This window comes from Periplaneta americana, chromosome 9, assembly GCF_040183065.1.
Source record: "Periplaneta americana isolate PAMFEO1 chromosome 9, P.americana_PAMFEO1_priV1, whole genome shotgun sequence".
Taxonomy (NCBI): domain Eukaryota; kingdom Metazoa; phylum Arthropoda; class Insecta; order Blattodea; family Blattidae; genus Periplaneta; species Periplaneta americana.
Genome location: NC_091125.1, coordinates 74866785 through 74892971, shown reverse-complemented (window position 1 = coordinate 74892971; position 26187 = coordinate 74866785). Strand labels below are relative to the sequence as shown.

Genomic DNA, 26187 nt, shown 5'->3' with positions numbered 1-26187 from the left:
ACATCTTTCGTACTCTGACTTAGACATACACAAAATGTGGCACATAATATTCTGTTATTAGTGATTTGCGGACGTGCTGAGAAGGAAGAAGTAAATATCTGAAATAGAGGACTGATAAGCCATAATAACCTGATAGCATATCTCTGTGATATTATCAAGCAGGACAGCTGATTTACCTTGGTATCAGTTGCAAGTCTTGGGTGATGGCACGTAGCATGTAATGATGGAAAGGTGAAATTGTCGTCAATGTTTTTGGGTTCCAAAGTGTGTGTCTCAACGATGCCAGATCTGGAATGGTTCTGGGGCGTTGTACTGGCATTGCTGCTTGTTATTGGCTGTGTGGAATCTAATCCTGGACCACGGTCTACTGAGGTAGCTGTATATTCCATCGCTTTTTATATTTTTTATGTTTTTGTGTGAGAGTGTTATTTTTTCGTATTATATGTTAAAACTATTCACACTAGAACGGATCGAAAGACGGTTGCTGTGACATCACTTCTTAAGAATGTTGTAACATACTCTTACAATACGAAACTGAGACAAACTGAAAAGAGAAATATCATAAATATGAAAGAGAAAAGTTTTTATTTGTGTTTTTATTCCATTTCCTCAAAGAACTGGAGCCTATTCATTTTGTATGATTTTGTTTTCCGAAGTGACTCGAGCAAAATCGTTTTTAGCTGCAGACAATAATATCATCTTCCCTTTAGGGCCGAGTACGTGCCCCTTTCCTTGTTTTCGTCGTCTGTATTTCTAGTGATAGAATTGCATCATGCTTACCAGACCACCGAGAAATTCCGGTAATTACGCTGTTTAATCTCGGTTCATAATCCTCATGGAAATGAGAATTGAAACTTTCAAGGAAACCAACCCTTGATGGCACATGCATTTGATTTGATTTTTACACTTATTTTATGGTCTTGCTTGAAATAGGCCTATGGCAATATTAAATTGCCATTATGCGTACCGTTAGTATCGGCTTTCCAAGTCCAAGGCCCAAATGTAATCAGATTTACGATTCCACAAGGTTGAACTTGTGAAGGAAAAAAAAAAACCAATCTCATTGCAGATTTTATTGGACAATTACTGTTTCCACTGCCATTTTCTCAACGTTTTCGCACCAATTCACAATAATAATAATAATAATAATAATAATAATAATAATAATAATAATTTTACTTATATTTAATGTGCTGTACAACACAACAATAATAATAATAATAATAATAATAATAATAATAATAATAATAATAATATTAACGGTATAGAAACAAGAGCAAACGGCAGCACTGTGATATCTTTACTTGGATTAGTTTTCCGTGGACTGGACCCGAGACGGATCGATGCTTTGGCCCATTGTGTGTCCTATATACAGAGTGAACCGTAAGTAATATCATTAATTTCAGGGGGTTATTCTTTGATATATTTCAAACAAAAAAGTTTAATACAATTTTCCTCGTTTCTACTCCCTTTTTGAGATAAAAATAGGTTAATATTAGATATTTTATAGAGTGTTTTGGGAAAGCCAATGATTTAATTTCTAATATGCTCAGTCAATTTAATGTAACTTTTCGTTCTGAAAAGGAATTTTAAAATGGTACATTTGTTCGGATCAAATTTCTGCATATTTAAAGGACAAAACTAAAATTATTTCAATCATTTATTATCATAATACACTGCTCTCTTAAATTGACTGACCATATTGGGAATTAAATCAATGGCCTTCTCAAAACAAGTTATGAAATGTTTGATGTAAAACAATTATCTCAGAAAAGAAATGAAAACGAACAAAATTGTATTAAACCTTTTTGCTTGAAATATCTTGAAGAATAACCCCCTGAAATTAACGACATTACTTACGGTTCACTCTGTATATGCGATATTGCCCAAGTCCTACACATGACCTTGGTTGCATTCGTGAATCCGATGATGACAGATCGACTATCTTGCCTCAGCCCTGAGAGAGCCAGGTTTCATCCTCAGTCGAGTATCTGACAAGCCCCAGGGCCCGGAGTCCCATGCCCTTCCTATATCTGCATCGGAAACTCGTGCTACCCCTGCGACTTTGTCCCAGTCTATTTTAACTCGCTAGGTATGGGAGGGGAACTTGGAAATTGACCATCACATAAAAATGTAATCTTCCTTGTTCTTCCTGTTTACTCCTATTCTCTTTGACATCCCCTTGTTCTCCTTATCATCCTCTTGTCCCCCTTGCATTCCCCTCGTTATCGGCTTCCCCTTGTTTTGCTATGTTTAACTACTGTTTATGATATATTGATGAGGGAAATGTGGAATGTGTTGGTAAAGTTACAGAGAGCCATGGTCGCGGCACTGTGCTATCTTGCTCTGGAGACAAAATCAGTGAGAAACACAGGGAGCGGTCTATGTAATTAGTAAAGATATTCATTCCTATGAAAGACCATGGGGGCCTAAGAGGTAGTGGAAGTTTAATGCTCCCACCTTTTATGGACCAATGGCATTAGTAGTAGTTGGGATGTGAATCCCACATGCTTGCCGATTTTGCCTCGTCCCACAAAATGTCTATGATACTTTTTGCTGTTAGAGAATGAGTACACCCCAAGGTCATAGTACGAAAAAAAAAAAAATATGATTCCATCAGGAATCGAATTCTCGACCTTTCTCGCGTCCCGCGTAAGTCATAAATTGCAAGTTTTCAGTAGAGCAGAATCAAGATTTGAAATGAGGACCAATATCATTACGACGCTGGAAATCTGATGCTATACATGGGGTTCTCAACCTTTTAAAGGCTGTGAGCACCGTCCACATGTAATAGTAAGTGAGAAAGCACCATAAGATCAAATAGGTTTAGTAGGCCTATATGAAAATAAATAAATAAATAAATAAATAAATAAATAAATAAATAAATAAATAAATAAATAAATAAATAAATAAATAAATAAATAAATAAATAAATAAATAAATAAATAAATAAATAAATAAATAAATAAATAAATTAATTAATTTTTAAAACACTTACCAGGATAGTGATATCCTTGAACTTGAATATTACTCAGATTTTCAGTGATATCCAAGGAGAAGTCGCTTGTAGCTACACGTAACAGTCTTGCAGATGTGAATTAGTGCCTTGTTCTTGAGGTATGTCATAAGCGAGAAAGTTTTTTCGCATAGGTAGGTTGTCCCGAACATAACCAGACATTTAAGATAAACATTCCGCAATATTTGGATTCCTTTTATCTTCTGCTCTCCAAAGACTATGAATTTATCCTTTTAAACAAATATTTCAGAGCTAAGGAGGACTGGAGATCTATCAATTGAAGCTCCGCACATGGCGCCATATTATTCTGTTAAATAATATTCATTTTTCTGATTTAGTTCGCACTGAATTAAAAGGAGTTACGTAGCATGAAATACGGGAAGGCCTATCAGATCTCTAAGATATTATAATGAATGAATGGTAACACCTTGTTCTGGCTTAGGCCTATATAACAAAGTCTGAACTGAAAAATGGACCTCAGGAATGTTCGTACTCGCGAGCTCTTTTTTAATCTCATGACGAGAGCACCAAATATCATTGAAAGAGCACCATGTTGAGAACGCTTGCTCTACATTATAATGGAAAATGATAAACATATGTCTTGTTTACTATCTGATGAAGTACATGTTTTATACAGGGTGTCTCTAAATTAGACCGACAAAATTTAGGGCGCAGATAGATAACCTTCGTGGAAGCATATTATGTTAAGGCACCCATGGGCTGCGATGCTTCGTTTCATTGCAAGAAGGCGGGAACGATAATCACTCTTTTCAGTCCAAGAGGGGTGTGTCATTACTACTATCACTCGGTTTGTTTACATATCGATTACAGCACGTTTGTTTACTTCCATTGGTACGTCCTCTTGTTATCCGCGTTATTCGTCTACGTAGTTTAGTACTTGTACTGCACTCATTCTGTTGTAATGTTCAGTACAGTTTAATGCGTCGTTGGTTTCGTTTTTCTGTACGCATTTTTTCTTTGTTTGGATTAACACAGAATCATGTGACACAGAATCGTTTGTTATTTGCACATACCTACTTACTTTATCCCGACCTGTAATTCCTTCTTGCACTGAAACGAAGCGTCGCAACCCATGGGTTTCTTAACAAAATATGCTTCCACGAAGGTTATCTATCTGCTCCCTAATTTTGTCGGTCTAATTTAGAGACCCCCTGAATTCGCATGACGGTCATAAGTCAAAACTACCAATTTCTGACTTAGTATGCTCTTTTTACCGCGCATCACAGAATTGACATATATTAAAATATTTGAACTGTAATAATGCATTTGTTTATTATATTCGTTATTTCAAATAGTGTTATGTTTCATCGCCTCGCATTTCACCTTTTGAATCACACGGTATGTATTAATTACTTCTTTAAATGTTGAGATATTTATTCATTATTCCTCTCTTAACGGATCACTTTCATACTTCAATGTCAAAGTATAATATAATGACTATTCAAGAGTTGCTAATGACGAGTACGCTCTTTCCTTACGAGGGGTTTTTTACTAAATAGGAATTCATCATGAAAAGTAAAGAAGATAATACAATTTGGTACTGAAAGTAGATCAAGCTTCATGAGAATTGGGACTCTTCTGTCGGGGTTACCATCCCTTAGCTCAGCCATGTCAGAAATCAGACACTGAAAGTGCAGTGTATGTGCGCGGAACGCCGGTCTGTGCAGATTGCGTCATTCATATGTTGCTCTTACCAGTTCTTAGCGGGAGGGATGTACAAGAATCTATTTGCGCTTCTAGTGTTCAATTAAATTGACATTTGGACATTATAAACACACTTAGCAGAAGCAAAAAAACACAATTATTGTCAGTGTCTATATTTGACAATAAGTGTAACACAAGAAACAATAGACTTACTCAGTTACAATTCACAAAGCAGTCGTTTGTAAAGAATAATTTATTTACATGATTTGTATTCAGTATTTGAAGAAAATATAAATATTGCAGTAATTTCGAAACAACAAAAAACGAACACAATATTTCATTTTACGTAGTAGGTACTGGTTATTTCAACGTAATACTCTTTCATGTTCCTCAAGCATTATTGGGACCATTGGTGCACAAATGTTAAAGAAAATATTTTACTCCCAATTACATGCAATAGGACATTGTGAGGCTTTTACACTAGAATCATTTCCGTACTGTATATTAATATAAATTCACATTATTATTAATAAATTGGATAAATTAAGCTTGAATTAAAATTTATATATACTTTATTTGGAAAACGGTGAGAGCAAGTATTAGCAAGTTGGGGAGCGTTACTGAATTGAGTTAGTAAAAGAGTACTTCACAAGCTGTGAAGCAAGGATATTTTCTTTATGTCAGGTTTAAAGATTTATTAACGTAAGTATATTAAGATAATAAATAACGTGAGATGGAAAATTCGCCATTATGTATTATTTTTACAGAAAAATTTTCCGCCTTACAAATAGTTGCTTTCTTCCTTCCCTTACAACCTCAAGACCCTCACATGTATTCTTCACTCAATATTCTCATCACTTATCAGATTATCAAATAAAAGTTGTAAGTCGTCTAACCATTGATGGCTGTGTTAGTACAGACTCCAAAACAACGTCACTGTCATGTTTGTCTTGCCGTGAGAGTACTAATTAAGAAATAAGAGCTGGCGAATATCATATTTTGAGAACTTTACTAATCTGATTTAAATTTTCACTTCACTATTAGGTCCACATGATATGATAAAAGCCTTTCATTTTAAAATAATTACTGTTGGCTGAGGAAAACATCATTACAGTTATGTTATATGAATCGTGATTTCTCTTCTTCGTTATATCTGTGGACTCCTCACTTTATTTTTCATAACGCATTCACAATCACAGCTCAATGAGCACACCCGTACTGATCTGTGTTACTAAAACCAAAGCTGTTCTGCTACTGCAGGTAATGTACAACCCTGCCGCGTTCCCCTCCAAGCCGATTCACTCCCGCCAGGTTGGGGAATAGGAACTGCACATCGCACAGAGACAAATGCACAATGTGCAGGGTTTTGACATGCCTGCCTTAGCTAGTTTGTTCCAGTTAATTTTGGTTCTAGAAATTCGCCTCTCACCCTCTTCACGCAAAGTTGGATACCATAACAGGTACATTAAATGCCTGCCCTAGGACTTGAAGGAAAGAAAAATATAAGACAATTGAGCTTTTGTCGTGTTTACACACTGCATTGAAATATAGATCTACTGTATTATACAGGGTGATTCAAAATCTCTGCCACAAACTATGAGGGGTGATAGATCTAACAATAAAGAACCCTTTTCGTTAAGCAACCTATGTCTTTTGACGCGTCGTTTCGAAGTTATCGTTGAAAATGTTTTTGCGCGGGCGTACGTCAATGTATGCGAATGTGGAACTGGAATCTGGTGTGGCTGAGTGGATAAAGCGTCAGCACGTAGAGCTGAAAACCCGGGTTCGTGTCCCGGTGCCGGAGAGAATTTTTACCCGTTCTACCCAGTCTTCATCATTGGGTCACTACAGTTCATTAGGTAGATATATAGTCCAACCTCACACAACTAACACTTTTAGTGCCAATTTCTTACCTCTGATTATAACATTTGACAATAGAAACAGATCAGAACAATAATTCACGGCCTACTGATATGCCGAAAGATTTTACACACGCGATATGACATAGATGTTGAAGATGTATAGAAAAACATATCAAAGAAAAAACGTAAATACTGTTATGTATATTCTAATTTTTATTAACACCAAATAAGTCATTTTTGCACGTCTTTTGTGTATAGTTGAAGAAAATGAACTTAAAATCGAAATGTTATTGGCAACACGGTAAAGAAACTTCATTTTTGCTAAATGAAGTATAGGTCTATAATGAGAAAGCATGCATGATCTTTGAGACAGCGATTTTTTTATCCCAGCGCTAGGTACTATTGCAGCTATTCCAGAATCAGTGAAATTATGATGAATTGTTATAGACAATTTTATTGTATTTCAAAGAAGTGGAGGAACTGAAGTTCTATGAATACTACATGTAGTATTAGCTTGTACAGTGTATTCTGTATTTTATATATTTGCAGGGAAAAAATTATTAAGTTAATCTAACATGTTCTTTCAATTAGGGTCTTGGTTGTACTTAAAATGGAGTACTCGGAACTTTAAAATATTATGAATTTAACAACTCCTCTTCATTTTATTTTAGCTGCGAGGTGATAGACAGAGCAGCCGTCAGTATGGCAGTATTGAAAATAGGTAAGCTTCAAGCAAGCTCGTACGTTGTGTTCTCTTTATGCATTATGTATTAGACTCTGATTTGTAATGTAATCTCAATTGTTTATTTTCTAGCACTTAGTTATACCTGACTGCTTTAATAAAGAACAAGTTACATTATTATTCTACTCTGGGACTCAACTTCTAGAGTGTCCAGTTACAAATCCAGAGGTTCTAAGTAAGGTTCCACAAGAATGTGGAGATTTATCTCATTCCCAAAGTGACCGTTTTTGAGTTGTATTATCTTCTGAAATGGCCTTACGCCATTCTGGCCGCATGGCTAAAAAGTCTCGTTCTTTGTGAAGATCTTGCTGGGCCAAAATCTTCAAAAGAGTCAGGATGAAATGCGTCAAAAACATCAAATGTTGAAAATTGTAGATATACTAATATTATTTCTTTATATTTTTTTTCAGGCACAGTCGACTTCGGGATCATGAAGAAATCCCATCTAGAGTATCAGGTAAATAATAATCTCTGTATATTCTTAACCTTAGGATCACAGTATCCTGTATGTAGATACCGACAGAGTGAATCAGGAAGAATAGTAAATATTTTAAGGGGTGGTAGTGTGGTAGTATGGATTATTCTGAATAAACATGTTCATGTAAACATGAGTCTAGTTTTCAATGGGTGTGGAGATACAGCTGCTTGAATGGTTCACATAACAAGCGTTACAAGTGGCGAGAAGGAAAGATAAATGACTTGAGTTAGTGATAACTAGGGAACGGATTATTAGGTGTTTAAAAAGACCATTTTAGGTTTTTGGAATAGGTGAAACAGGTTTTTTTTTTAGGTTTTATGTCCGACCTGTGAAAGGGATCGCAAAAACTGCCAGATCGTTAAAAATGTACCCTTACAGTTATTCTTAAAAAATAAGTATATATTTATTAAGGCAACATGGACTACGAAACTGATCTTTTCAAGAACCGAACTATTTATAAAAATTTATAAGATTCGAAATTTTTGTTCTTTCCCCTTTAACATTATTTGTAGTTTGAATAAATTATTGTAACAATTAACATTTTGTCTAATATAATTTGCCTTGATATAACTATAAAAATTTCAATTTTCAATAGATAAAAGATACAGTACAAACACAGCTTTTGATTTAAATTTGTTCAAACTTGATCAAGAATTATTTTAAAAAGTAACAAACGAACAAGCAAATAAACAAACAAACAAACAAACAAGCAAGCAAGCGAACGAACGAACGAACGAACGAACGAACGAACGAATAAACGAGCAAAACAACATTATTTACTGGTACTGTTCCTGGTTGCAATATAAGACCAAATACTTTTCAAGATTATCGACTGAGACGTTTTTTCTATTGTCTCTCAAATTACATTTGAAGGACGAAATGGTTGTTTTGACAGCACATGACGTCATAGGTGCAAATTTCATTTCTGCCATTGCAGCAGTACCCACGGTAACTGACAATAAATTGAAGCTTTCCCCCTGGAGAATGGAGCACACATTTTTCATTTTTTCAAATCCTGGATTCCTCTATAATACTTTCTTCAGTTTTAATGTGACGCCTTCACACGCGAGTCCTGGTACTTGTTTTTTTTAGAAGCGAGTCAGTGACACTAATTGCATCTTTCAGTTGTAGTGACGAAGATTCGAAGTTAGTTACCCAATATATTTTGGAAGGGCACTGAAATATGCCTTGAGGAAAGCAAGGGAGCTATAGATGTTGTCACTGTATAGATTTTGCCTTAGGGATTGAGGCAGCCTCCTCCACGTTGAGAGTGTACTTTTCTCTCTCTCTTTCTCGCGCCCTCTCTCTCTCTCTCTCTCTCTCTCTCGAAATGTATTGATATTTCTCTCTCTCAAAAAAAATGAATATATAATATGCAGTAAATACAGGATAACTGATTATCAACAATTATTCAGGTTTTTTAGATACTAAGGCCCAATTTAGTTTTTTTTAGGTTAAACAGAATTCTGTACTCCTACGATCATGATTCGAAAAAGTATTGAAGAAATTAGAAGTTCTGAAGGAAGGAAAAAATTAGGTAAAACCTACAAATCCGGTCCCTAGTGATAACCAGAGAGAGCATTTGGTGTACGTAAACCGTTGAGTTAACTGCTACATGCACTATATCGTAATGTTTTAGGGAGCAAGAAAGGGAGGGGGTGAATGTCATCGTGTCGCTACAATAACAACGACTAGAGTACAGTTCCTGCAGCAAATTATCTTTACTATTCAGTAATTTCACTTTATAATATTAAGTAACCTACTGTTTATATTTAACATTTAATTACAACATACATAGTTCTGTGTTACATGATATTAATGTAGCTACATAAGAACAATATATTGTATATAAATACAACTACATAGAAAACATAGTATTTTACTTTGTACTACTTTGCTACGGGTTCTTCATGACTGCATTTGTTACAGTGCACGACAATATGCATCATTAAGCTTTTCTGCTTTCAAGTCGTCAGACCACAATAATCGCATTGATTTTTCAAACAGAGCTTTTCTGCTTTCATTTCGTCAGACCACAATAATCGCATTGATTTTTCAAACAGAGCTGCAATGGTAACATGATTTACTTTCTCTAGCTCTCCGGATATCAATAGAAACATTTTGCCCACACCTTCAGTTTGAAGTGCCCCAACAATAACATTAGCAACGGATCTGTTTGCAATATTTGTCGTTTCGTCTATAGATACCCACAATTTTTCATCTTTTAAGGTTCCTCTAATTTCACGTAAGATATCTTCATAACATTTTGCTAAATAACCCGTACGCAGAGTAGATTGTCGGGGTAGTGTTCTATCTGTATATTTTTGCAAAAAATGATCTGACACATGGGTGTTCCAGTTTTTTAAATGGAATATTTGCCCTAACGAACATGTGGCCCAAGTCTTGGTAAAAATTACATTCCATGTTTGAACTCGTGGGAATAGCTTCGACTTTCTTCAAATTCAACAATTTAAAACATTCCCTGTGTCTTTTAGAGCTGTAGTGTTTTTGTACATGGTATCTCTTGTTCCCCAGTAGATCGACTCTACATACCTTGCATGTAATTTTTCACCATCCGTGGAAAAGTGCTGCGATCCGAACTCCTCAACAAATCGCTGCAATTGTACATCCCGAGGCTTCTTTTTTTCCGCATATCGTAAACTATGTTGTAATGTAAAAGCAAATAAATGCTTTGCACTTACGGTAAACACAAGTAGAACTAATTAGAAGGACTGCAATAGGAAAAAAGTAAATACAGGAAATAGTGTAGAAGGACCAATAAAGAAGAATATGAAGAAGACAGGAAATTCAAATACGTCAGAAAATGCACAGGTATTGAAAACTATCTAAGACAGCACATATAACATCAGAGAGCTCTGTGCGTAGAATGACTGTACCTTGTAGGTAAGACCCCGTCCCCCACCTCGTGACGTAGTCAAAGCTCTCGGTATAGTAAACTTGTATCCACTGATAACGTACCCCATCTGCTCTCTTTGGTGATAACATTTATTGCTTATTTACATGGATTTCAACAGTTCAAGGTAATGGTTCAATAATTTCACCACCGTCTTCAGTGGACTTTCCCGCTCTGTTGACAACATTAAGTGTTGCTCTTCTGAGGTCGTCTTGTCATTCTTTATGAAGGCAGCACTATTCATAATGCCAGCGACCAAGTCGTCTCTTTGTTTACTTTGTTTTTGTAAGCTTCGCCTTTCAAGCACTCCCACAGACAAAAATCGTCAGGAATAAGGTCTGGAGACATTGGTGGCCTATATACGTGACTACTGCAGTCGATCAATCATTCGGGGGATGTGAGATTTAAATGGTGCATTACATGACGGCTGAAATGTAGACTTGTTTCAGATTTCCTCGCGCATCGGATCTGTACGGTCTAACTACCAACGCTATTTCTCTACATCATTATGAACAGTGTTGCCCTCAAATTATCTCAGAAGAGTGACACGTAATATTTCTATGTACGTAGTCATTTGTCATTCCTTCATACCATTTGTAAGACTTGTTATACGTGACATTCAAACAGCTGTAGGTATCTCTACATCCATTGAAAATTGGACATATGTTTATATGAACATTTTTTACTCATTCCATACTACTATCCCTTAAAATATTTACTCACCTTGTATGTACTCAGTAACTTGCATCAAGTTCAAGATATTTAGAGCGAAACTGCCTCTGAAAGGGGACAGGCTGGCCGACTGATTTCTCGAGAACGAGATCCGGAATTTAGGCTTACATTGGCTCATTGTGAATCTTATTAGTGATTATTGTTCTAGCCAGACAATTGGCCCTGGTGGCATTGTTGAATCGGACGCTGACGGAAGAGCCATCCTGCCGCAACTCTGACAGTCAGGTCTTATCCTCAGTCGAGTACTTGATAAGCCCCAACACTAAAGAAATAGGCTCTGGGACACCGCTATAGGCCTACCAATGGAAATAACTGTAAACGTTGCTTCATTTGTTTCTGCATGCCCGATAAGACTAATTTCATTACTTGAATTGCAATGGAGATAATCAAAGCATGATATAACATTATAAAATACCAACGATTATATTTCACATTTTGACGTAAGTGGCCCCCTTCCTCATGAGTAAATTTTACCAGTCATCACTGGAAACTGAACGTGTAATTTAGCTTGTTATTCGCCGCAGAAATATTAAAGTACAAATATTAAGAATATAACTTATCCAGATAACGGTTCAGTGCACGATAAAATATCATTAGACAAACATCTTCTTAATCTTTGAAACATTTCTTGAACATAGCGCGTCATGTTTACTGCGAAGCGAAGTAATAATTGAGTATACGCCCCTTGCCTTAATGTTTGTTCTGTGTTGTCCGAAGCTGCAATTCGTCAATGAGGCGCGATCTATAATGCTCAAAATGTTCATATAAATGAGTTCGAAATGGTGCGAAGGGTCTAATCCCTGAAAGTAGATGGTCATGACGGTAATTCTTACGACGTGACTATAATATAATATAATATAATATAATATAATATAATATAATATAATATAATATAATATAATATAATATAATATAATATAATATAATATAATATAATATAATTATAACATAACATAATATAATATAATATAATATAATATAATATAATATAATATAATATAATATAATATAATATAATATAATATAACACCTGTACACAATGAAAGAATAAAATAATATTATTTTATGAGTACCAAAATTAACTACTTCAAGCTATTTCAATATTTTGTGCTTTAGTAATAGAACTTAAACATTTTCATGGTTTGAAATGTAACTATAAAATTTGAGGGTGGGATATAATATATTTTATGTTACTAGTAATTAATTATGCAGGGCTTTCATTTCAAAACTTCCCAGTATAAATAACTAATTATTTAAGTTGAATTCAATTTAAACAAAAAACACGTCAATTTAGATATTGAGGGGGAAGTCTCAAACCAAGCTTAATTGCATTTTAGATTTCACCCCCCCCCCAGCCTCCCCCACTTTGAAATTTCAAATGACACCCCTATAATGTTTATACTTAAATATGAAAGAACATTCAATTGTTTATATAGGCCTACCTATTTTATTTATTTCACATCTTTTGTTTTATATCGTTGCCACTACCTTTCCTATAGCATTTTATTCCTATTAGTTACATACCGTTGCCTCTCTTAAAATCACTTTGAGCACTGAATTACATGGCTTTATATTAGGTTAGATTAGATGGAAGCTAATTAAATTTGTGACGGAGCCAAAAATTACGTAGTCTTCTTTTGCCGAATACCTTCATCCGTCTTTAGATGTTTTGGTTTTGTCACATTGAGTATAGGCCTCACTTCTCATTTAATATCTGGGCTATATTTAGTGAAACTAATAAAACATACAGCTGTTATAAAACGTGAAGTTTTGTGTTACGTATTAACATTGGCTTAATATGTACCTGTAACTCATTTTACAATAATACTAACTTCATCACTGTCATTTCCTACAACATTCGAACCACGCTCCTTTGTTTTGACCAAACAAAACATGGCGGACCAATTTTCAATTATCTTCAACAAGAAGGCGTTGTAGTTACTCTATAGTAATACAATTCGTTGGTTTGAATGTAGATGAAACTATATAGTTCATGACTTCTATTTGAAGTTAGTCTCTGATGTTGGGCGCATAGTTTCCTTCCTGGTGTTTATTTGATGTTATTCACTCATGATAAATAGATGTGGCTGGGAGTGTGATGTCTTAAATAATAATTATTTGATTTTCACGTTTTCACGTCACATTTCTTGGCAAGTAACGCCATCTATGAGCTCAACCAGAAATAAACAAGAGACGCAAAAGAGTTAACAATCATCTAACGTGGTCTTGTGATAAGCAAATTTCAAGAACTTCAACTTTTTCGAATTTGTGCGAAAAAGAGATTCTGTGAACTAATATAACACAAGCACCAATAACATTATGGTGTAGTCAGGGTCCTTGGAAGTCCGATAGGCCTTCAATGAAGTATTTGAGAAAAAGTTAACAATCAATAAAAAAAAAAAAGACTGTCGCTTTTACTAGCATACGCTGATCATATCAGTCCGGAAAGTAGAACTTCATGGTACTATTTTACTTTACCGGACACTAATTTCCATCAAATTCTAATTCCAATAATACTTCGTAACAAAAAGAAAACAGGACAATATTAAGATATTTATCTTAACTGTAATTGCACAATCTATTTATTTTCTCCAGTGCTTCCATTACTTTTTTTTACCAATTTCTTGTAGAAGCTTACGAGTGTATTGCATATATCTCCATTTCCAAATCTTTCAATTTCATTTGTTTCCCAAATAATGCTCACGACCTTCTTGTGATAACAGAATCAATGTTCTCCATACAACCACAGTTTCAGAAATTTGTTTTCAGTATTTTCTTATATACACCTCTTAAAATTAATTATAATCTTTTTTTAATGAGAAATAAGTAAACACAAGATATAGTAGTATGAACTAAAATATTGTTCGTGACTACTACGAAAATGGCTTTGCCATACTCAATCACAACGTATAATGAATTTCGCCTACAATATTCCACACCTTATAAATGCAGTATTATTCTGCGGAGCTAGTTAGGATTCAGAAGATCCTTACATGATTACAACATTCTATTCATTGGAAATGAAGTGTAGCAATTCCTTTGAAAGATATTTTACATTATATACTTAGGGTAAAGGTTGGTAATACTGTAATACGAATAATATTGAGATAGTTCTTTTTGAGAATTTATTACAATTTTACTGAGCGAGAGGAAGATCGTTTTTTTTTTTTTGCGTCAACGTATTAAGGGAATGTTTGTGGACAAGTTGCTGCACAAAGCCGGTCCTTCTCTTGCTCAGTAAAAAAAAAAAAAAAAAAAGCTATCAAAATATTACTCGTATCACAATATTACCAACCTTTACCCTATATATGTTAAGTCGTAGCAAAGGCTTCTGCTACTAACTTAAATGGACGTTCTACATCTTTTCATAGCGTGCTGGCCGCTTGTGTGGTGGTGCAAAAGCGAGCCTCTTCCTGATGAGGAAAATTTAATAGGTCGCTTTCCTAGAGAAAAAATGAAGACTCGGTCTGCCGTAGAGGCCAAAGAAGAATCCGGGGATGATGAACTTCTACGAGACCACAAAGTGGAGCCGGTAAGAGAACAATATGTATCTGTGTCTTAACGACCAAAGAGGAAAGTAATCAATTTCAACTAACAGCTTCCAACAGACACCGAACGAAATTTGTGTTATTTATCAGCGTACTTGAAAGTCGGATTCAATCTCAAGGGCAGACAATTTTGAGAGAGATATCTTATATGGCTTTCTTAAACAATTCTATACAAAAACAACATTTTGATACGCCGAAATTTCTACATAATGATTTCACAGTATATGTACCATCCTTATTTATTTCATGTGGCTTCGTACGTAGCAGAGTGGTTAGATTCTCTGCCTTCCACCGTGCCGACCTGGATTCGTTCTCCGTCTGGGTCACGAAGGAATTTTTGGTGAACAAAGCGGGCGCGAGGAGTTCTTCTCAGGTTTCTCCCGTTTCCCCTCACCATTATCATAATCATTCCACCATACTCCACAATCACCCTCACTCAGCGAGGTTCCGAGTCAGGCTTCCGGAACAAATTGAAATGGCTGAAAGTTGTATACATTAGTACTTAACAAAGCATATTATTACTGTATTTATTTCATGCCCTCCGTTGCGTATTGTGGGTCCTTCGAGAGCGCTTTAATTAGCTGCAACTACGAGAAAGTGGGTTCGATTCTCGACAAAATCTCAATTTCATAAAGTCTATATGTGTTCCTAAGTTCTTATGTTTATTCTGTGTTGTAATAAGCAGTGGTCGTGAGCAGTGCTGACAACACGATCAGAGAACATTGTCACTTTTACCTTATATATCTAATATACATTTACTTACTGATTTTAAGTACAGATATAGTAATGGATCCAATCATAAAGAATTCCTTAATAACTACAGAAAAATACATGTTCACCCACTTTGATGCCCTATGCTGTTTTTAGCGAAGAAATAGCTTCGTGGTAATCCAATGTCATCCACCTCCGTGGAATAATGGTTAGCATGTCTGACCGTGAAACGAGCGGGCACGGGTTCAAATCCTGGTAGAAACAAGTTATCTCGTTGAGGTTTTTCCGAGGTTTTCCCTCAATCCATTAAGAGAAAATTCTGGATAACTTTCGGTAATAGACCCTGCACCGATTTCACTGACATAATCTCTTTCATTTCACTAAGACGCCAGATAACCACCGCAGTTGTTAAAGCGCAGTAAAATACACCAACTACAAAAATAATCCTATATCAAGTGGGTCCCACCAACTAGACTATATTGTATCTATTTAATGTAGGTAAAAAACCAGAAATTTGAATTTAGAATGAATGCTACTGAGCATATGATGAACATTTAGAAGGCTGGAAGAATAGGTAGATAGATTAGATACAGATAGATAGATAGATAGATAGATACAGATAGATTAGATACAGATAGATAGATAGATAGATAGATAGATAGATACAGATAGATTAGATACAGATAGATAGATAGATAGATAGATAGATAGATAGACAGACAGACAGACAGACAGACAGACAGACAGACAGACAGATAGATAGATAGATAGATAGATAGATAGATAGACAGACAGACAGACAGATAGATAGAGACAGACAGACAGATAGATATAGATGGATGGATGGACGGACGGACGGACGGACGGACGGACAGACAGACAGACAGACAGACAGACAGACAGACAGACAGACAGACAGACAGACAGACAGACAGACAGACAGACAGACAGACAGACAGTGTGTAAGGCTGAATTAAATTCGTTCAGTTTTCTTATACTAGGATTTTTCCATTCACTTAATGTAGAGCATGGGAGTGGGAGTGCGGAAGGGGTGTAAGTATAGGAAGAGAAGGAAATGGATTGGGAAGGAGAAATGTGGAGGGGCAGAAAATGTGTACTCTTGAACTATTACAAAGAAAAATACTTGAGCTACTTCCTAATGACTTAACGCTATTCTGAAGTAAAGGACATTAGTGCGATACACACTTGTAAAACGTCTGTACTTCTGTTCGAATAGAAGATCGGAGGAGACGTTTGAAATCACTTGTCGACTTGATAATTAATATATGTTCATCTTTCTACAACTTAACTGATAGAGGCGAATATTTATGGTTTTTATAAAAACTTATCAGCAGGAATTCTCATACAGAAACATATACAACTTTTAATAGGTTTCAGCCCTGAAGACGAGTTTAGAATGAAAAGAAATCTAACATTTATGAAACGTCACTAGACTACGTACTAAGAAATGGGTTATAGTTTCTTATGTATTAATGGATGTAAGTAGTGTATACTAGTCGATGACGAGTTTACGCCCGGGAAGTAGCCGAGGACTGCAATTGAGTAGTCAAGACTAGTAAACTCTACTTAACTCACGAATTGCATATAATGTTTTTCCACTCCCACATTTTGCGTAATAAAAATATATTTATTCATTTTATATTATTCAATATCAGAACTGTTGGGAGGATCGTTGACTTTTGAATATTCTTTTGTTTGTTGCTATGCGACTGTTGAACGAAACACATTTTCACTTACTTCACTAGGAAATAATATGATCTACGTCCCGTCGTCAACAGCAACTAACAATATTACGGTAAAATCCATTTACTTCGCTAAAAACAAGCTAATAACAGCATACTTACGGCAGTGGGAGTTGAAAATAGTGTATTACAATACAAGACTGGGAAGTGCATTTCACAAACGTGTATTGTTCAACATTTTTTTTGCACGATCATATTTTTAAAATTGCAATATTATTCCAACGCCTTCGCAAAACTATACTGTAATGGTAACTAAGTAACACTGCACTGTAATGGGTCTATTTCAGTATAGTTTTATATTATGAAGAATGGTTTCCCTAGCAAGAAGTTTCTGTGTGGGAATTCAAACTTTCTAGGCCTAACAACAATAGCTGTAAATACAACAAAAAACACGATCGTGCGAAAAGGTTATTTACTGCATGAATTGTTTAATTTTTCAGATGCTTTCAAGTGTGGAGGGTTACCAGCAACAAAGTGAAAGAGAACTTGAAGTTCAACTCTTGAAAGAACAGGTCAAACGTTTAGAGAACGAATTGGATCGAGAAGTAAAACAGCGACAAGAAGAACGCAACTTGTATGACGAAAGTATTTCATATTATAAGAAAGTTCATGAAGAAACACGAACAGCCCACAATATCCTTCACGAAAAACTGGATCAAGCAATGATCGAGAAAGGTATGCTGGAACAACAAATTGAAAAGATGAAAGAAGAAAGTGAAAAAATAGATCCAGAGTACCAACTTGATAGGCTGAGTAAGGAACTTCAACGCCGTAGACAGTTGGAAGATGATTTGAAAAGAGAGATTGATGAGAGGAAGAAAATAGATGCAAACTTGCAGCAAGAAATACTGAAACGGCAACAATTGGAACAAGACTTGAGGCTACTGGGGATAGAAAAAGAGGCTGTCCAGAGAGATCACATCGAACAAGAACAAGAGCAAGAGATCCAGAGAAGACAGCTACAACTTGTAGTTGAGCAGGAACTTCAGAAGCACCAGGAGTTACTGCAACAACTGGAGCTCGAGATGAAACAGAGACAAGAACTGCAGCGGAAGCTTGTGAAGGAAACACAGGAACGACATCAAGCAGAGATCCTTCTGCAGGAAGAGATTCAGGCCAGACACAAACTTGAACTGGAGTTCAAGCAGGCTGATTTCCAGAATCAGATCTTGGAGCAAGAGCTGAGGCAGGAATTGAGAGAGATGAAGGATTTGTTGAACATTAATGAAGATGATGATATCGAAGTGATTCCTGTCCGCGAAAAAGATGAGACTATCAGTGATGAGCCGTCTATCTATAGCACCAGTGACGAAGTAAACGCCGAGGATGAGGAAGTTCTTGATGTTCTACAAGGAGAGGACGGCGATACCAGTGACATTGGGAACGATGACGACGAAAAGCAAGAGATTCGTCAACTTTTGTTGGAAGAATTCCAGCGCTTGCAGACGGACAATAAGCAGGAATCAGAATCTTCTGAAACCCTCAACGTAAGTAGTTTGCATGTGTCTTTTATTCACGATTATTTAATTAAGGCTATGGATCGGTGAAAATAACGAAAAATAAAACATTAAGAAATTGCAAATTTTGTTTTTAACTCTAAAAAGTAAAATAATGTCTAAGTTCTCTAAATCTATGCTTATTTTGACACTAAGACAATTTAAAGCCCCTCAGAACAAATTTAAAAGTACAAGGGCATGCGTGAAGCTGCAGCTCTTTAAACTGACACTCAGTTGTGATTCTGTTAGATCTTGTTCTCCATTCTAACTAATTTTACTTTTCATTCAGTTCATACATATTTCGCATTGTTATGTAAGAGAAAAATGTGTGGTAGACCTGTATTAGGAAGGAAGGATATCGATGGTATATATCTACTTTAATACTAGTTTTCTCGATTTTCAATTTTCAACATTCTGTAACATTCAAAATGCTCTAATGAATACAGTTTTTCTCCAATCTCAGTGAAATTTTGCACAGAAGTCCACAAAAGCATGTGACGTAAATTGATACCTGTGTTTTCTTCTGCTATTGAAGGTATTTTAAATCACCATGTGTTGAGGATGTGATACGTTTTAAAAAATTGAAAAATTAACAACTAAAATGATAAATATTTTTTCTCAAAAAGTAATTCGAAAAATACGTAAGGCTTGTGTCATATTTTACATACATCTATCAGTAATAAATTAAATATAAATCTAAAGAAAACTTATGTAAACTTTGAAAATTGGGACAATTATAATTCAGTATTAAAACAAAAAAATTAATAATAGGTAAACTAATTGGAATAACAAAATAAAAATTTGTGTATTTCATGTCCACATTATAAGAAATATGTGAAGAGTTCGCGGGAAAAACGATGAATGTCACATTTCTGTTAAGGATTAGATAATGATCTAATTGAGTCTATAACTGCAAGATGTAGTGCTGTTTCTATAGAAAATAAAGGCAAGGATTACTGTATTCGTGGTGATAATTCTCCTTTCTACCACTTTTCATAAGAACAACATTAAATTTCTCAGTGATCCATTGAATTAGATAATGACATCAACCTTAAGAAAACTGTGACATTCATCGTTTTTCCCGCGAACTCTTCATGTGGTTTAAGTTTCAGACTAATTGTGTAACAATGTAGAAGTTAGAAATTTCACAGGTTCATACCCATAAGAGATAATTTGACATACAGAAAAGCCCTCGACTAGACAGACAAAACGGTTGACTTCGCTAAGAAAGTTATTTATTCTTTTAAACGATTAAGACTTTTCAAGAACAACGACATAATGAGGTGAAGATAGGGTAATAATGGACGAATTGTGGAAATAGAATGGGAGTGGAAATCGGAGAAAATTTTTCCAACAGTGGCTTCAACACATCTCACATATCCTGCAGAAACCTGGTGGCCGTCAGAAAGGAAATATTAAGAAATTACACTGTCAAAGTTACGTAAATTTTAATGCGATTTAAGGTGTTTGTTTCTACTTATTCTAACTCTGAATTCAAAATCTGTGCTTCAGTGGCTGACTATGTAATACTTTGAAAAATATTGGAGTGCAAGAAGTCAAATGACTTTATTGGCAAACGCCTGGCATTAGAAAACAATAACAATTATTATTTGGTAATTTAAATATATTATTATTATTATTATTATTATTATTATTATTATTATTATTATTATTTAGCTTCTTCCACTTTTTTACTGACTTTCTGTGAAATGAATAGTATGTCAACATTTGGTTCGAGTTGTCAACTTATGTTGTAGTCAGCTACTGTAACCGGCTTTATTTTCTCATGTCCGTCTATTGACGGTTACACTTCTACTACATCATAGTCAGTCATATACTGTATTCAAAATATATATCTTGCAAGTCCCCCATTTTATATCCTTTATATTCTTAAGATGATCCCTTTGTACGCTACAATTTTCTCGTTTTTTTTTTTTGTTTGTTTGTTTTGTTTTGTTTTGTTTTGTTTTTTTTTTTTTTGCAAATGCTTGTCTTGACATTCCTTTCTTGTTCTGCATAACAGTGCCCACTGCCTTTGAACCACATGCCCATAAATGTTCATAAAGCTTTGGGCTTGAAAACCACCTGTCCATGTAAATAGGGTTGACTTTGATTGATATGCAATGTAATGAAGATGAGCTCCAACAAGTGTCCCAAACTTGTATATAGAACGGAATGGAAGATATTTTGAGCAACTGCTATGAAATTATGGTACGACAAATCCTCCCATTCCCTTAAAAATGATTTACTAGTTACGCGAAAGGTCACATACATAGATCTATTGTAGTGCTATGAAATGGCAAGAACTTCACCTGTGAGAAATACGATCTGCTTGCCAGACTGTAGTGTGCCGGTCCCTTAGGTTTGAATCGACCTGTATATGTATACTTTAAAACAATATTGTAATAGTTTCTGCAGAGGGAAATATTTTTGATGTTCTATGCGCTATAAACTGAAGCTTCAAACGAACCTTTCAAGGGGACAGCAATCAAATAGTTCTTTGACTTAGTACCGTATTTCGGATATACAGCTTTAGAAACCTAAGCTGAAATTTCGTGTTTCCATTATTTTCACTAGTTCCTCCAAGTATATTCCGAATCAGGACTGCTTTTTCCTAAATATACATATCTCTACTTATATTCATTGGCCATCATAGCAATAGAAACTACCTTCGTTTTTATAAGACACTGAAAAAAAAAATAACAGAAAATTTATAAAGTTACACGTGAAAACTTACTCATCGTTCTTGGTGATCAAATTTTCTATAGACTCATATTATACTTTCACGTACCAACATCAGTATTGTCAATGTTTTTTGACCATAAGTTGAGCCTCTTTTTGTAGTGAAGTCAATTTAAAAACATAGTATAATTCTGAAAATCTTACTGAACGTTGATATTTTGACTGTCAGATTTTTCATCTCTCTCTCTCTCTCTCTCTCTCTCTATATATATATATATATATATATATATATATATATATATATATATATATATATATACATAGACACATACTGTAAAATTGTTTTCAACGTAATGTACGGTATTATAATAAAAATTGGTAAAGTGGATTGAAATTTCAAAATTGTTTATGTAATAATAATGTATTATATATTACTCGTCATTTATCTATATTTCAGGACCAAACCAACATGGACACTAACAGAAATGACCAGCATGGTGAGGAAACAAAATTTGAATTCAACGACGATAAAGGCGAAATTTGTAATAAGCAGGAACCACGAAATGAAGATGACGATGCTGAGATAATTTCCAGCACACAGTTTGATATAAACAATGAATTTTCAGCTCTGATCACTGGTGATAATAGAGAACTGGACGACTGTGAATCTATCACGAGTGAAAATAAGCTTGATGAGGGAGTAGAGAGTACAGAGGTTTTACTTCGCAAAGCCGATACTCTTCTCTCAGAAGATGGAAACCATTCTTTGACGAAAGAATTTGGAGAGAGACGAAAAGGTATCCTGATGAAATACGGCAGTAGCTTGGAATTGGAACACATTCTCGAAGAACACGATACTGTAGACTTTGGAAAACGAGAATACAGAGATTACTCTGACATTTTGGGGAAAACTGTGAATTTTCAGGGACATGACGTTACCATTGAATCATTGGTGGGTGATATAAATCTTGTAGAAACACGGGTACTACTAGAAAAATTTGACAATGAAATAAGTAATGGAAGGAAACTCATTATTGGATCTGCATTTGCTAACAAAATAGATAATTATGTTCCTCGTATATTAATTAGAAAGAAATATGTGAAAACTGATATCTTCAGGCACAAAACCAGTAAATTACCAACAATTTTTGCTGTCAGTGGTATTGCGAAACACGAACTTCAAAAAATAATCCCTCAAGGTGAGACTATTTGTCAATCTGACGAGAATTCAGGAATTGAGAATGCTGGACCAAGATTCATTTTACTGAACGATCTGAATGCAGAATCTGATTACTGCAATTTGTGCAAGAGAGCAAGGAATTTTAAAGCAATACATTGGTTGCATAAAGAACCCGATGGTTTGGTTTGGAAAAAATCTAAAGGTCACATTGATGTAGTACGTCAATATACAGATGGAACTAAGGAAGAAAATATTATGTCGCTTGTAAACATAGAGAATAACACTGTCATATTAACAGGATCTAACGGAGAAGGAAAATCTACATATCTTACAAACAGCTGCCACGAAATTAAACATACTTCTCCTACCACGTGGGTTATAAGAGTGAATCTGAACGTGTATAAAAACTACTTAGAAAAATGTGATTTGACAAACACTACGGCAATAGAGTTACTGTCATTAGCTGCTGGATTAGGAAATGTAAACAGTTCAGAACTGGAGAAAGAGTTGCTAAGATACAGTTTGCAGGTAACTGGGAAAGTGGCTGTGTTCATAGATGAGATAAGCTATACACAGATAGATAAGATTTTCGAGTGGCTAATGATCTTGAAAAATATGAAGATATATAAGTTGGTAGTAGTGGTTCATCCACATATACGAAGACCAATAGAAAATATTCTTTCTACATTAGCGTTAACAATCAGGCCACTGGGAAGAGAAGAATTGCAAATGCTACTGAAACAATTCTGGAAGACAGATGATATAAGTGATAAAGCGTTTGACGACTTCTCTTCAGCTTTGCTTTATCTTACTGGCAACCATTTTGGTAACGACTCTTCGCCTACCCCCTTGGAGATTAAAATGTTGGCTCAGGTTTTCGAAGAGGCATTCATTTCTTTCCATTCTTCAAAGGTCATCGATTTACCGAAAAATTTTGATTCAATTGAATTGTATGAGAGCTATATTTTATGGGAATTAAAGTCATATTCTAATGAGAATATGGGGACTGAAAAAGAAAAGGAAAGTTATTTGGAAGAACTAACATATTCAGCAATGGCCTCTAAATTTCCTGAAGAAACTGTTCGAGAACTACTGGGAGATAGATCTGAAAGTCGTGATGAAAAGGGGGTAAACAAATTACCTCCTCTCCACCGCACTCTGGAAGATTATATCGTAGCAAAATGGTTAGCAAATAATTATAAAAATTGCAGACCATGCATTAGAGAGAAATACTTTCAGGAAGAGTTCCAGACAATGTGGACATTGTTTGACAGAATTTTGGCTAAGGAGTGCAAATTACACATTGCAGTGTTGAACAAAAATATAAATAGAGTAAAGGAATTACTTTCAGATGGATATATAGCTAATTCCTTAGACAAAGGTGGAAGAACTCCTCTACACCTTGCAGTTATTACTGGAAATGATTTTGATCTCATAAATGATGAAGAATGCACACAAATTGTGAAGATTTTAATTGATAATGGTGCCAATGTCTCGATAACAGATGATGTTTTTCAATGGACAGCTTTGAGATACGCTGATATTTTGGAATGTTGGAATACGATAAATATTCTATTAAAAGAAAATGTCAACATTAATGATTTGAAGAACACAAAACAGAAACTTCGCAACAGTATATTTTTACAAGAAACTTTAACAAATGCTGCTGTGATGGGCCTCACTCACCTAGCTGCATACATTCTAGACACTGGACTAGATATTAACACTCCTCTTCATTCCAAAAAGTATTCTCACCAACAATATAGCCTTCTGCACATTGTATCGGAAAACGAGCATGTTCCACTTATGGATTTCTTACTGGAGAACGGAGCAAGCGTGAATCTTGGTAATTGGGAGAACAATACTCCCTTGCACCTGGCTTGCAAGCTAGGCAAAACAGAGTCGGTAATAAGGTTGCTGAATAGAAATGCTGATGTAAATAAGCGCAACAAGCATGGGGATACCTCTTTGCACGAAGCTGTCCGTTCAGACCAGAGCGATATTGTTCAAATCCTCGTGAACAACGGCGCAGACATAAACTCCTGCAACAAATATGACGATACTCCTCTGCATGTGGCTTGTCATGAAAACAATTTGACAGTAGTTAGTTACCTTCTAGATAAGAGAGCAGATAAGAATATCCGCAACAAAAATGGGGACAGCCCCCTAGATTGCGCTATTCGAAGAGGTCATACTGCATTAGTGAAATATATTTTGGGAAGAGGGTTGGGATGCCTGCTTTCAAGAGACAGAGATGAGCGTACACCTTTGCACCTTGCTGCTGTAACAGGTGATATTCTGATGCTCGACTATATATTACAAGTGATAGCAGATGTGAATATATGTACAATTGGTGGAGATACACCGCTGCACCTTACATGTCTTCACGGAAAGACTGATGCTGCTGTATTTCTGTTGAAAAAGGGAGCTGACATCAATAAGGTTAACAACTATGGAAACACAGCGTTACATCTTGCTTCATTACGAGGAAATGTTAGTACTTTGAACGCATTACTCGAAAACAACGCTACGGTCAATGTTCCTAATGTAGAAGGAAATACACCATTACATCTGGCATCATTTCAAGGAGAAGTTCAAGCAGCACGATATTTAATAAAACACGGAGCAGATGTCAACATCAAAAATCGGGAAAGAAATATCCCTTTGCAATTGGCACTCGTGAAGGGTGAGGTAGAAATTATGAAGGTTCTTATACGAGCCAACTCCGATGTCAATGCAGTTAATCGGTATGGGGAGACATTGCTGCACCAAGCAGCAGAAAAAGATCTCGTGGATATAGTGCAATTACTTGTGTCTACCGGCAAATGTATGCTAGATATACGAAACTCGCATGGTGATACGCCCTTGATAAACGCTACCAGATGTGGTTTTGTACACGTTGTGGAATGCTTGATACTTGCTGGTGCGGACCCGAACGTCTTTGCCAATGACGGCAATGTTCCGTTGCACATGGCTGTCTCGAGTGAGAAAGTGGAACTTACAAGCAAATTAATTGAGCTGGGAGCGGATATAAACATTCGTAACTTGCAAGGAAACACTCCACTTCATAGGGCCGTTTATGCTAATAACGAAAGAATGATAAAACTTCTAGTAGAGCAAGGATGTGACAAGGGTATTCAAAATGGAGTGGGCGACACTCCATTCGACGTAGCTGTTCACTTAAGTAGGAGTGATGCGATTCTTCATATCCTGTGAAAATTTGTTAATAATCGTATTTTCAACTCTATTTTGAAAATGTTTGTACACAGAATAAAATGTCTGCATCGTTTAAATCTACAGTGTATGGTGTATTTATTGTAATTTCGTACAGACACAAAGGTTCTGCACAGTTTAGGCTAAGTTTTATATGAAGGAAAAATAAATTTACAGAATACTGA

General features: G+C 35.4%; 1 protein-coding gene across 1 annotated transcript; it reads left to right on the top strand.

Moving 5' to 3' along the window:
• The first annotated feature begins 184 nt into the window (after positions 1-184).
• On the top strand, positions 185-26187 carry LOC138706117 (uncharacterized). Its single transcript, XM_069835097.1, has 6 exons — positions 185-372; positions 7215-7264; positions 7696-7742; positions 14781-14941; positions 17872-18918; positions 22067-26187. Exons 1-6 carry the CDS (start codon positions 247-249, stop codon positions 26003-26005), a joined length of 5370 nt encoding a protein of 1789 aa, XP_069691198.1. The 5' UTR covers positions 185-246; the 3' UTR covers positions 26006-26187.

Excerpts from the sequence above, each read along its gene's own strand:
- LOC138706117 (XM_069835097.1), top strand. The coding sequence starts at position 247 with ATGTTTTTGGGTTCCAAAGTGTGTGTCTCAACGATGCCAGATCTGGAA. Across the intron at positions 373-7,214 it reads CTGGACCACGGTCTACTGAG|CTGCGAGGTGATAGACAGAG; the intron begins GTAGCTGTATAT and ends ATTTTATTTTAG. Across the intron at positions 14,942-17,871 it reads GAGACCACAAAGTGGAGCCG|ATGCTTTCAAGTGTGGAGGG; the intron begins GTAAGAGAACAA and ends TTAATTTTTCAG.